General features: G+C 44.5%; 1 protein-coding gene across 36 annotated transcripts in view; it reads right to left on the bottom strand.

Annotated features, from left to right (window-relative positions):
- The window catches only part of LOC119160802 (bromodomain-containing protein 3), a 329,355-nt gene that overhangs the window by 103,709 nt on the left and 212,420 nt on the right, over positions 1 to 13,226 (bottom strand). For all 36 annotated transcript variants that reach the window (XM_075881428.1, XM_075881432.1, XM_075881431.1 and 33 more), the window contains 2 exons: positions 12,159 to 12,470; positions 11,957 to 12,091 (listed from right to left, as the gene is read on the bottom strand). In XM_075881428.1, the coding sequence (XP_075737543.1) occupies positions 11,957 to 12,091; positions 12,159 to 12,470 (447 nt within the window). The remainder of the gene's footprint in view (positions 1 to 11,956; positions 12,092 to 12,158; positions 12,471 to 13,226) is intronic.

Genomic DNA, 13,226 nt, shown 5'->3' with positions numbered 1-13,226 from the left:
ATGGCACAGGGTTCACTGGTATAAAATGTCAGCAGTTTTTGAAGAGACACCAGATCAGAGGCATCACAGTGCCACCCTACTACCTTGCATAAAATGGTGTAGTTGATCGTGTCATTCAGTTTGTAAAAATCAAGCTAAAGAAGTCGACATTTAGAGATTTCTAGACCCAGAATAATCGAATGCTATTCCAGTACAGACCACATCCTTACAAGTCTCACTAGAAGGACACCAGCAGAGCTACTTATGGGCAGGACTCACTGAACCGCACTCAAGGCTTTGTGTCCCAATGCTTGGAGTGATGAGGAGCTGAAGCAGAAACTACACCACGAAAAGAGCACATCAAACTGAGTTGCCACAACTAGGTTCACACGTTCTACTTCAGACTGGGTCCTTCATAGATACCAGCTACCGTTATTAATCCAAAAAGCTCATTGTCAGTGCAAATGCAACTCAATGATGGCTCTAGCAGCGATTGGCATGGTGATCACATCAGACCGGACGACTGTCTTCAGCCTCCTTACTCTGGTTCACCAGGAAGAGTGCAAACAAGGCCGTTATCACTTGATGCAGGAACTGAACAGGTTAGCAAATTTCAAGTGAATGCAGAAGTGATGCCAGTAACCACGGCACCTCAGCTTGCCCCAATGGCACCTAAAACCACTGCTGCTTCAGCGGTACTCAGCAAATCCCATGGAGTGAAGAAGCCACTGAGTCGATACTCCCTCTAGAAATGGTCAGAGGTGGGGAAGCATTAAATATGATACTAGTTGGGTGATGCCACCTAGTCTAAGATATGAAACAGCAGTAGGGCAGAGGCAAACCCTCACCATTCACCGCCAGCAAGCACAGCTATGCATTTTGTTTCTTGCCGGATATGCGCAGAGAATAGATCACACAAACGTCGCTTTCGCAAGTTGACTTCTGAGATGGTCAACAGCATACTTGCAGTAAAGCAAACACAACGATGACAGAAAAATGTCTCGTGTATCATTAGCCTGCACTATCATATTGTAATGGCAGACGAAGCCCAAGTGCCTTGATCAAATAGCTGTGAACAAGCCTTTGCAAATGTACTGGTTGACCAGAGCAACAAGTGTTACAAGATTCCCTTAATAAAAGGCTTCATTATGCTTTCAACACCGCGATACAGCCGAAAGCTGAACGATATCACAGCTGTGAGTATCACCATGGCCTGCGTTTCTGCAAGCGACAGTGCAACAGCTGGTCTACTCCAGTGGCAGCGCGAGACTGCTAAAAGCCGCACCAACGCAGACAGCTGGTTTGCATTGCTCTCCCCTCCTTTGAGTAGGAACAGAAAGATGGAAGAGGCCCTGGCCTAGTGCGTGCCGATGAAAGCAACATAAGTGGAAAACTAGCTCATTACTTTCCGGAAAGTGAGCGGACGGCTGCCATAGTTACCTACATTGTTGTACGTGCTTCCACCATATTTGTGGCGAAATAAGCAATGTTCATTGTATGTGTGGTGGCTGAAACTTCAAAGGAAGTTGAAAAACAATCCCTGTTAGGTGGGGTGCTCTAACACCTACATAAACTTGACTGCACCACGGTTTTATTCATTTACCACAAGGCCTCATACTGCTCTTTGTTGGGAAAGCAGAGCCGCTTCATCACTATGCAAGTTGTCCTTGTTCTCATGCTTTCATTTTGCCAAATTAGTGCTCGTAGAATCCGCTCGATCTTGTTAACATTGGTACACGAGGAAAGTTACCGCAGCCTAAGCATGTGCTGGTTCGGTTCGACTTCTGTGCAAGGAAACTTCACTCAAACGTTAAGTGTCTATTATTTACAGTCTCGGCATTTCAGCAGGGATCGAATTCAGGAATAACAAGTAGTAATTGAGAGATCGCATTTGTAAACAGAACTAAGCGAATGTTCACCATGTGCTGCATAACTCATTACTGGAGCTTGGTCTGTGCCATGCACTATTTATATTCACTGGCTCGACAGTTCACGTCAACAATAGCACTGACGGTTCGGTGTCCACAGTAGGTCCCCACTTGTCTTCTCAGTGACCCCCTTCAAAACTTGTTTCTGCTCCCAAGGCGTCATCTCTAAGTGGTTCAAACTTTGACTGACTGCACTACATTATCAAACACGTCTATCACTGACTTCGCCAGCTGACCCTCTGTTGCTACACACATACTGGCTCACGCCTGGGTTCAGGGGGCTTCTACATGAATTTTCAGCTTAGCACAGTGAAAGCTATAGGAAACGGGCTAAATCCTTCTCACATCTTTGCCTCCAGAATCAGACAGCACCGCTTTAATTTCTCAAAGTCTCTCGACCTTGCGCTGCCGTTAGACTGTCTCGGCAGCATCTTCTGCAGAGAGGGTAAGAGGCTTGCTATCAATGCCTTTTCATATTAGTTTTTCTATGCAAACACTCCGTCAGCATCCTGTTTTCATGCAGTCGTTTGCAATTGGCAACATGCCCTTAGTTAAGCACCCACATGTGACAGATATAGTGCACAAGTTTATTTTCGTAGAGCCCCTGCGCTTTTCCTGCTGCTGCCAGGGCGCAATTAGTTGACAGGCACCTGAATGTAGAGTAAATCGGAGCCGCGAACTTCATCCATCTCCTCACAGCAAAGCCGTGCAAAGCACTGTCATCTGCTCGACTTCCAACAGCCATCGGTGCCTTTTAGCTGGCTATCAGTGGCTTCTTTAGAGGCGGCCCGCTAGGCACATACCAGTGATGCAAGCAACATTTCGCTTTTTGGAGAAGATTCTGGAGCAGAAAAAATAGTGCTTTGAAGCAGCCTTGAGTCTTCCAAGCATGAAAAAAAAAAAAAAATTCTAGTCTAGGGCGGCTATTTGGTGTTTTCGGTGACGATGCATGTTCCTACAGACTCCTGAAGTCTAAAGCATCATATATAAAGGTTTGTATTTATTGTTACGTACTTGCGAAGTTCAAGGATTTTGAATCTGGGAGATTTCCGCAACGGAGGGTAGGGGGGTTGCAATCAGTTATTTTCCCCCATTTCATTTTTGGGCACAAAAAAAACCCAAGGACAAACAAACAAAAACAGTGAAAAACAAGAGGGGGTGGGAAGGGGGTTTCAACCACAAGTGCCAACATCAGCGGTGCAGTCTTATAGTGGCTTGCAGTAGCCAACACACAGGATAGGGTTTCCCACTAAGGGGAGAATCTCAAAGGATCAACACAACTAGCAGAATCTATTTCAGTCAAAACAACTCGCACATGTCTTCCTGGGACACAGGTGCAACGGATGTGACGGAGTAGCTGGCTGCCGCAAAAGCATGCGTCACAGCTTTGCTCACTACTAGATTCTTTCGACAGTAATGCCAAACGAGTCTGGTGGCAAATTTTTTTTACCTATTCACTACCTTTAATCTATTTCTGCGTCAGCCCCGTGCCTTTGGAGCTCGTAGATTGCTATCGCGTTGCCGAGACCACAGTTTCGTGCGCGGCGGTTGCGGCAAATGGTAGTTCTTTTTACAATCCTCGTGCGCTTCGCTGCACACGCGCCTTCAAAACTAAGTCATTTTATGCAATCTACGATTGTATCTGCCACAGTTTTGTCCGCAGAGTTTGTGGAAAGCAGCGTCGCTTTGACTAGTTGAGCGCACACTTTCGGGGGTCTGTCAGTTACGTCATCACCTCCGTCAGTTACGTAATCACCATACATGATCGTGTGAAGAACGACCGCAATTTCATCCACAGCAATTGTGGCAACCACAATCACGCGCACTGTAAAAGACTGTGCATGCGCCAGTCGTACGCATACAAGATTCCAGTACATTGCTCTCAGCCTTGGTTTGATGGTTTTCGTAATAAAGTTCGTATCACCCGCCCCGATTAGGAAATGTGTTCAGAACATTCGAATTCAGGCCCAATGAACATAGTGGAATTTGGCTAGGGAATTTCACGAATTCATATCTGCCGCGGTTTCGCATCACTGAGATTCTACTGTACATTTAGATGACAACTGTTAAATTCATTTATAATAAAATGGGGCCTGGAGCAAATTGAGCTGCTTTTTGTCAATGCAGCCAGACCTCGCACAGAAATTTCGATTTCCGGGAGATTTTCATGACAACCACACAAACAGAATAAACCGTCGAAATCCAGGAGTCTCCTGTCAGGAGACCTGTTATGTTAGCATGTTATTAAACATGCAGCATGCTAGCACGCAGCTAGTATACAAGCAGTATGGTCGCATCATTGGCGTAAATCATGGGGGAATCGGGGGGGTCCGCACTGCCCTTCTGTTCAGGCTGGGTAGGACAACCCTTGCAAGTGTCCCCCTCGAGATTTAGCTATAGCTCATGACATAATTGAGTCAAGTATAGCGGAATCAACTTTTTAAAGACTATCTATCTTTTACTGAATACCTGTGTTAAATGCCGCTGAGCTGTGTGAATTATCGAAATTGCAGAAAAGGATAAAAAAAAATAGAAAGCAATTGCTCAAACTCGGGGCCCCATGCTCTTTTTTTTTAAATTCATAACATTTCTTTTTAATTCTGATATAAAAAAACATACAACCCATAGTAAAAATCTAAATGGCCACCATGGCTTGATTTGTGTCACCCTTTGTGATTTTTCTCTTTTCAAGCCACTGATTAGCATACTAGGATCATAGCGTGTCCAGCTTGATTGATTGATATGTGGGGTTTAACGTCCCAAAACCACACTATGATTATGAGAGACGCCGTAGTGGAGGGCTCCGGAAATTTAGACCACCTGGGGTTCTTTAACGTGCACCCAAATCTGAGCAGCGTGTCCAGCTTGCTTTTGGTTTCGTTTAGGCTCACTCAATGGTCACATGGTTCAAATTCATTATTTTTAGCTTGCAACCACCTCTCGGAGCAGGTTTGGAGCAGTTACTAGCAAATATTGCACTTTAGAGCAGCGTGAAGCAGCATTTCTCTTTTAGAGCAGTTTGGAGCAATCGGAGAAGCATTTCGATCACTGACATACTGATGGTATGTGCCTAAAAATTGTCCCAACTGGCAAGAAATGCATCTAAATGGTGTCCCAAGAGAATTTTTTTTTCCTATCAATCTCTTAGACAATGCCCACATAGCACTTACGGGAACTATAAGGAATTATATTTCATGAACCCAAAGACCATTTCATTGTAAGAAACTGCAACCTATAACTGTGGCTGCCACCTATTCAAGCCTGTTCAAAGCACGAAAGAAGAAAAGAAAGTGCTCAAGGTCATGACGCGTGCTGAAGAAGGCATGCATTTGAATACCCCCTTGTCATCCCCCTCCCTGCACAAATTTCAGTGCACAGACTGGCCCGAAAGAACAAGAACGTGACAAACACCTGCAACGCCACTCATACTTGACCGATTATGAAAATTATTGCAGTATGTTGTTCATGAAGTATCATGTCCTTCACAAATCGCATCAAACTCGTCCCATAAGTGTTGCAGAGTCCCTTTAAAGAGGCCCTCAAACACTTTCGATATGCGGACTGACCGATAAAGTTCAAAAAGATGGATCCGATAGGGGGTACACAGTCCCCAGTTATTCAGGAGAAAAAATTCAAGATAGAGCGACTGCCCTCAGCTCCAGCTTTAGTGTCACATGTCCTCACTTTTTTTATCTATGTAACAGAGCGCAATAAACAGCCAAGCTCAAATTACTTGCTAAGTGGAAGTTGGCGTCCCAGCAATAACAAGCAACGTGGCACTGCACCCCTTTAAAAACTGTGAGAAAACATCACACTTAGATGCAAAACATTCATTTCGCTGATAACTACAGTTTCCAGTGCATACAAAATGAAACTGTTCACGAGGACACGCAAGGGAGAAGCTTCTACACAAAGAAAAACCTGATACAGACATTTGTCTATTCTCTAAGCAGCCAGTGCACCAGCAGTGCTTGTAGTTCCAAATGAGGGCGGCATCACTTTGCATCAAGAGTCCAAAAAACGAATCTTGGAAGGTTTTCCAGCAGTAAAGCAAGTAAGTATGTGCAATGTTCGTTAACTAGTTACTAATAAGTGATTTGCGACGTCACTGTGGCTGTGGCAGGAGCCACCATGGGCTGATGTGGTCAGCAGCAAATCAACTAAAACACTAAATATTGCTTGCGCAAAGTGTTAGTCTACCCGCAATGAAAAACTGAGGTGTCAAAAAGTGTCAGAGGGCACCTTTAAAGGGACACAAAACAAATATAAGGTCAACATCGAGTGTTGAAATAGCAGTGCATAAACCTTGCAGTGCTAGTTTTGTGCCAAAAAAGTGCTTATTTTGAAATAAAATCACGCATAAATGGTTTGCATCGTGTTCGCCCACATCAAATCACTCTCGCCTGAAAGCAGTCTTTCAGACATCACTGTTACTGTGCCCAACATTGCCCGTCTTTACTGCACAGCCACCGACACCTGTAGCAGCAAAGTGAAAGCGAGAGCCACAGTAGCAAAAACAGCCACTGAACAATTTTCTGCTATATCGGAGGTCATGGTTCTGCTAGCTTGCTTGAATTGGGCCCCGCTAGATGGTGCCGCCTATCCAGCCTACAGGCGAAAACTGAAATTCGGAACCACTGGCGCCATCCGCCATTGTAACACAATGCGGATCTTTTTTCCATGAATCAAACAGAAACGGACAAGCAGTATCTTATGTCTCTCAATGCATGGAAAGCTCGAAAGTCAAACACTGCTGTTGATAATATTGCCGTTTTAGATTTCATACATTGAGCTTTCACTCTCACAAAATGTCCTTTGCTTTCAGTGTCCCTTTTTTTTAAGGGGGCATATAAGGTCCTTAGACCAAAAGTTTATTTTGGGAACTAAAACGTTTCAGCGTGATAACATGTCCAGCATCAGACACTAATATTATGCATGCTATGATGCCATGCCCTCACTCCCTCACCTCCAGTGCCTTCCAGAGACTCGTCACATTCTCTTAGAATACGAACTTTATACAACCGGCAAGACATATAAACACGCAAGTAGCCATCACAAATTTTAATTCTTTCGATTTTAAATTAATTAATTTCTACAACTACAGCATTGGCATGCAGATTAATTTACTATATTGTAACAACGAATGATCCAATCATAAAGCTTCCATTGTAGCAAGTATTGCACTTTTCACTACTGATGAAAATATAATTTGCATATTTATGCGCAGTAGGGATTTGCCTGCTATAAATCTATTGTTTTGTTAATTACATGAAGCTAAAAACATGTATTTTTAGAATCTGGAGAAGAAATTGAACAAGTGTGCAAATGTTTATTGAGTTCGGTTCAAAAGCAACTACAAAGGACTGCTTAAAGGGGGAGAGCTTGAGGGTCATAAAAATATATTATCTCATCTTAACTACCATGCACGTGCATCATCAAACCGAGATTATTATTCTGCAAAATGATCACATATATCCAATTAGAAAGGAAGAAATGACCAATTTACATTGTAGATGGATAATTTGTTACAGGTCAATATGGTAACTTACAATACAAAAAGTTAATTTTCATATTTTGCGTGGTTCTTCTAAAAGGTCCAATCCAAGGGCTAAAGCAAGCTGGATATCAAAACAGCTATTTTTATGATCAGAATTCTTAAGATTGGAAGGCAAAAATGAGCTTCCAGTATTTAGCTGATAGTGAAATAAATAAATTCCAACAATGTTTTGAGAAAAAATGAAAAGTTTTAGCCTGCAGTTCAAACATTGCAGAACGGATATTGAATATTTTAAAATATATTCACAAAAACTTTCTCAAAACTTCTGTAAGACAGATTCAATTCAGAAACAAGAAACAAAAAAATAGCCTTTCAATAAAAAGATTTCAGTTAAATCTATAAGGTCTGTAAAAAAAAGGAAAGAGTTTTATGCCATAACATGACATTTTCCCAGTACATAATTTGGATTACAAATATCTTGACTTGTGGCTTCTGAAAGTCATTTTTTTTTATAATTCCTTGCCATTTTAAGACCCTCATGCCCCCCCCCCCCCCCCCCCCCCAACCCTCTTATTGCAACAGACCGTCCTCAGTGAACACCATTGATGGGCAGACCTTGAAGATATCAACCAGAGCTCATCACTGCAGCACATCGGTCGGCCAAACTTGAAAAAGCTCACCCATGAAATGTATTTTGAACTTTTGACTAACTCGGACTCGCGCTCACGAAGCTTTTCCTCAACCGGATTCACTTAAGCTCGCCAAAATTCTACTCACCCGAACTCAAGACTCAATTTGAGTCTGAGCGAGTCGACGCGAGAGTCTGTTAGCCTAAAATTAGCTTCTGCGACCTTGGTGTCAATGTTTTTAACACCAGTATCTCATGCAATCAGTGCTGCTCTTGGCACCGTTTGACATTGTATCAATAAAAACAGCAAACGAGCAATTTTTCTTGAAAGAGATGACAGCATGAAGTATATGTATGAACTTCCTTCAAAGAATTGGTGGGGGGGCAAGTCAAGACACACTCATCCCCCCCCCCCCCCCAACGTTGTTTCTACCTCTGATCAACAAACATTGAAACAGCGTATGAACGACATGGCTTTGGAATACCGGTCAGTCAATGTTACTATAATTCAAATAAGGCTAATAGTAATACCGAAGATGACTAGATAGGACTTTAAGTCAGCAAAAGAAAGAACTCACTCAAGACTCTCCAAAATTTTCCTGAGCCGGAACTGACTTGACTCGTACTCCCGAAAATTTTCTTCAACCGCACTCGCCTGGACTCAGACTCGCGGCTTGATCCGAGCGAGTCTACTAGAGTTATTCACCTGCAGCAGCATACGTGAAGTGCAGCCATGGCCCAACAAAGCATGCGCATAATAAAATCTGGACTCTGAAGGCTACACGCAACACATGGCTCCTTCAGTGGTGTGAACTTAAGTGAATTTAAGACCTTTAAGGGGGGCATGTACACGGTGCCATGAAGGGGTTTTCTGCCCAGCAGGCTAAACAGTGAAAGACAGTGCACACCAACAGCACGAGGAAATGCTCAGAGACTAAACAAATAAATGTTGCTTACATTAATCGCCTTGCTCTTTTTGCGTGTGTTTTCAGATCGACCCATAGTAGGGGCATTCGCATGGCCAAATGACTCCTGAGCCAGTGTCACAGGGGAATGCAAGCCTGTTGCGGCAGCGGCTTTGTACACCCGTACCAAAGAAACTTTTGCCCTCAACATAAGTCAAACATGGTCATGGAGCTCAAAAGTATAAACCACCAAAATCGAACAGTTTCGTCTACTCATTCGTCATTTTCCTGAGACTACCGACATTTCACATGTTCAGGTTTCTTTGCAACAGAGCAAAGTGCCAACACATGCTCAAGACTAGAATGGAATTGCCACATACCCTGCCAAGTCTGCACTAGGAACACAAAATTTATACAAAAGAAAAATTTGCAATCACCTGTTTGTAGCACAAAGCCAAAAGCGTTCAATTTCCCGTTCTAAACCCTATGACTGTTACGATATTCCAAAAAATTCATTTTCAGAAATAAATTTGCTTCACTTAAGTTCAGTATAAAAGCAGAGATATAGACTAGCAAGTGTGCACTTGGAACATGAAATTATTTTCCTTACTCTAGTTCCGAATAAAGAAAACCAGGAACCAAAATGATGGAATTCGGCGGAGAATTGCCAAATAGAGACCAGTATCTGGCCACATGAATGAATGGTCAGAATTTCAAGCAGAAGCTGCATGAAATTAAAATGAGAAATCAGTCACCACAGCAACATGAATATTTTGCCTAAAAGGTGGTGCTAGTCTTACTTCTGAAGGTCCTACAGATGGTTTTCAGATCTCTATACTAATGAAGTTTTGAACGCACGCATATTTTCAACGACTGTTTAAGGGGTGCTCTAAGGGACCTTGCACCACTTTCAGCGTGGTCAGAAAACTCAGCAGATCAACAGTCGAGGCTCCCAGAAACACACAAGCCAAATAATATAGCGCAGCTCGCAGCCTGAAATTCACAACGAACTTTTAAAGTCTGCGAGAAATTGCTCCCTCTTTACTCAACAAATGATCCATTACCTTAATTCACACCCATTGGCAGATTTTAGCATCGTGGGTGGCATAGTTTATCGAAGCATAGCTGCAATCGCAAATTAACCTCACATTAAAAGGGGGGGGAGTGCTCACGGTCACGACCCCGTGCCATCTCTCCCAGCTCAGCTTCAGCGCACTAAGGATGAGAAAAATTACAGACTGCAACAAATCTCCAACTCTATGCACCTTTGATTAGATTCCAGAAATTTTCACAGCGGCTGATTTCCAAGGCCATAAACTCGACACCCCGATTCTGAAAGTTGTTAGAAATCTGAAACAGTATCTGCAACAGTATCTGAAAGTCGTCTCGAAATACAGGGTCGGCAAAAAACTGCATTGTATAACCAAGGGTTTCAGTACATTATTTCTATGGGGATTTTGCCGGGACCACACCGCCGAGTCGCAAGATGCGAGTCGTCGCGTAACTGGGGGACATATAATCGAAGTTCCACTGTATTTGATGGTTACAGGGTGTAGTGTTGAAAGGACCCCATATGCCCTACAGTGCATCTAAGAAGCATACAGTGCTTCATCGCCCTCTTTCCACCGCAAGTAATTAAATGGCCTATCAAAAAAGAAGGGACTAATGAAGCAGCATCCTTAAATTACTTGCCTTTTATGGCGGCACCACAAGAGTTCCTTTGCGGCCCTTGAGCAGCAGAATGCAAGCAGACACACCCTTAAGCACAAAACAAGAGGAGGGGAAGGGAGGGGGGGACACACCTATTTGCCCAAACAAGTGCAGTGTTCTATCAGACCAGCCTTGTCGTGTATCGCAGCAGCAGGCACTGCCATCAACAAAACCACAACTCTGCAGGTTCCATCTTTTATTCAATGCTCTTCCAGGGCTCAACCATGCACACTTTATTGAACACAACTGTGTAGACCCACTCACACATGAATTTGTGGATGATTTTTGCTCTGTCGCAATAATGTACAGCCTTAAGAACAATGCAAGGACGTCTTAAACCAAGATGATTCATGGCAGCCATGCACAGGCCCGCAATATAATAATATGTACAATGAACGAACTTGGCCTTATAAAAAAGTACACCAATAGACAAGGTCCCAGAGTGCTCATCATTCGAATGCATACACAACACATGGTACGAGACGATCAAATGCATTTACGACCAGAGAAGCAAAATAAAATCATTGCACCATATGCCACGCTTTTAAAAAGCCAAACTCATGGGGAACGCTGCCTGTACGATTCGCTACAACACAGCAAGTTAACTAAAAACGGCCCTAAATGTACAGCAGAGTACAATGATGTGCAAAACAAATTACATCTGAAGTACAGACACGAACAATGCGCAGAGAGGAGCCAGTCAAAAGACTCGGGCACGGACGTACACACCCCTAGCCACAGAGTGCACGTGCTACAACAATCGCGCCAGCTTTGTCTCAAACAGGAGCCACCACCGGGCCTCTGCTTTGTTCGGACAGAACGCTGGCCACCCAGAAATATGATGGCTCCTCCCTACGCGCGCTGCCGAGACAAGTATGAAATAAATAATGACAAACACTAACCGAATAGCTTGCACTGCTCACCACTTAAGAGGCTGGCCTCAAGGAACACTGCACTCATGGGCTATAGATGTGCACCAACCGTGTCTGGTGGGGCTGCAAAGGACTCTTCTGGCTCTCTCTATATGTGACAACTTTGTGAAGGGTGAACTCCACTACCGATTCCCCCCCCCCCCACACCGCTTTAAAAGCAGACAAATGTTTGTGCGCTACTCTGAAAAACCCAGGGATGGGAACAGCAATGGCCTATGTACAGATGATGCTGCTGTTGCTCGAAATAAATACACCACCCCCTTCCCTCTCTCCCCCCTAGTGGGGTTTGTTCCCTGGCCGGATGGTGCCGCGGTGATGGGCTCAGCAGATGGGCCGAGCACGAGGGGCTGTGCCCCCCCCGCTGGGCTGAGCCTAACCTGACTCCGAGTCCGAGCTGTCCGAGGAGCTGCTTGTGGACGAGGAGCTCGAACTGTCGCTGTCCGACGAGCTGGAGCTGCTGGCGCTCAGCCTGCTCGGTCCCCCAACCACATCCACGTGCGAGTTCTCGGCATCTGCAGAGAGAGAGAGAGGCACCTGCTCAGTTGGCCACACTGGGCTCGACGAGCGCGAGAGACCAACCTTTCTTGAGCGGCTTCTTTGGGGTGGCGCCCAGCTGGCCGCTGACGTCCTGCAGTCGCTTCTCCAGCTCCTGCTTCTTCTCCCGCACCTGCTCCTCCTTGCTCTTGCCAACTGCTGTGGCAGCCAGCTTGCTCTTGGACGAGTAAGGCTTGCGGGGCTTCTTGCGCAGACACGAAGCCACATACGACTCCAACTCGCGCAGCGTCGACGGCTTCAGCGTCTCAAAGTCGATTTCGATCTCGTCCGGGTTGGAGTCGCGCAGGGACGGCTCCCGCGACTGGATTATGTGCACCACTCGGCCAAGCTTGTCACCTGCGTTCAACCGGGGGTCGGTTAAGACATTGCAGATATTTGAGAATCGGGGGGGGGGGGGGGGGGGGACACCAACATTTCTTTTTTTGCACTCACCACTAGGATAACTTTAGAAACAAACATTCTCCAAAATCATCTGCAGTAAACAAAAACAATGCTCAGAGGCCCTCTACCACAATGACAACAGAATGGAGGCCCAAAGAGCTTGCATGACAGGGGACTATATTAAACCAGTTGACATCAAGTGGGGCATCTTGTAAGCGTTCTGTCAGAACGGGGGAAGAGACAACAAAAAGCACGAGAGGACAAGAGGGAGCAATCACCCAATAGGAGCATACTGCAATATTCGCAGCGCTAACTAATCTGACACAAAAGGAGAAGACAAATTAGCATAGACCCAAACTTGATTTATTCACCAAAAGATACATATGCCAGAAAAACACAAAGGGAAAAGGAAAAAAACAAGAGGGAAGGTTCCACTATAATCAAGTGTCCAGAATCGAAATTTCACATCCTAAAAGAATATAGAGAGAGAGCTGACGCAACTATGAACATTCTTCCTTTATGAAAAAGGCTTTTGCAATCTTTCTCATTTTTGGGTCCCAATAGATGTATAATACAGATGTGCGCTTAAATTCAAAAACGAAACCACAGTTTGTGCAATGGGCACACAAATGGAAGCCCGGGCCGACTTCAGCGCATTATAGTGTTTTGGCAGGCGATCATTCAGGCAGTGCCCAGTTTGCCCGCTAAATA

Source organism: Rhipicephalus microplus, chromosome X (assembly GCF_043290135.1).
Source record: "Rhipicephalus microplus isolate Deutch F79 chromosome X, USDA_Rmic, whole genome shotgun sequence".
Classification (NCBI taxonomy): Eukaryota; Metazoa; Arthropoda; class Arachnida; order Ixodida; family Ixodidae; genus Rhipicephalus; species Rhipicephalus microplus.
This window is presented reverse-complemented; position numbering and strand designations above follow the sequence as displayed.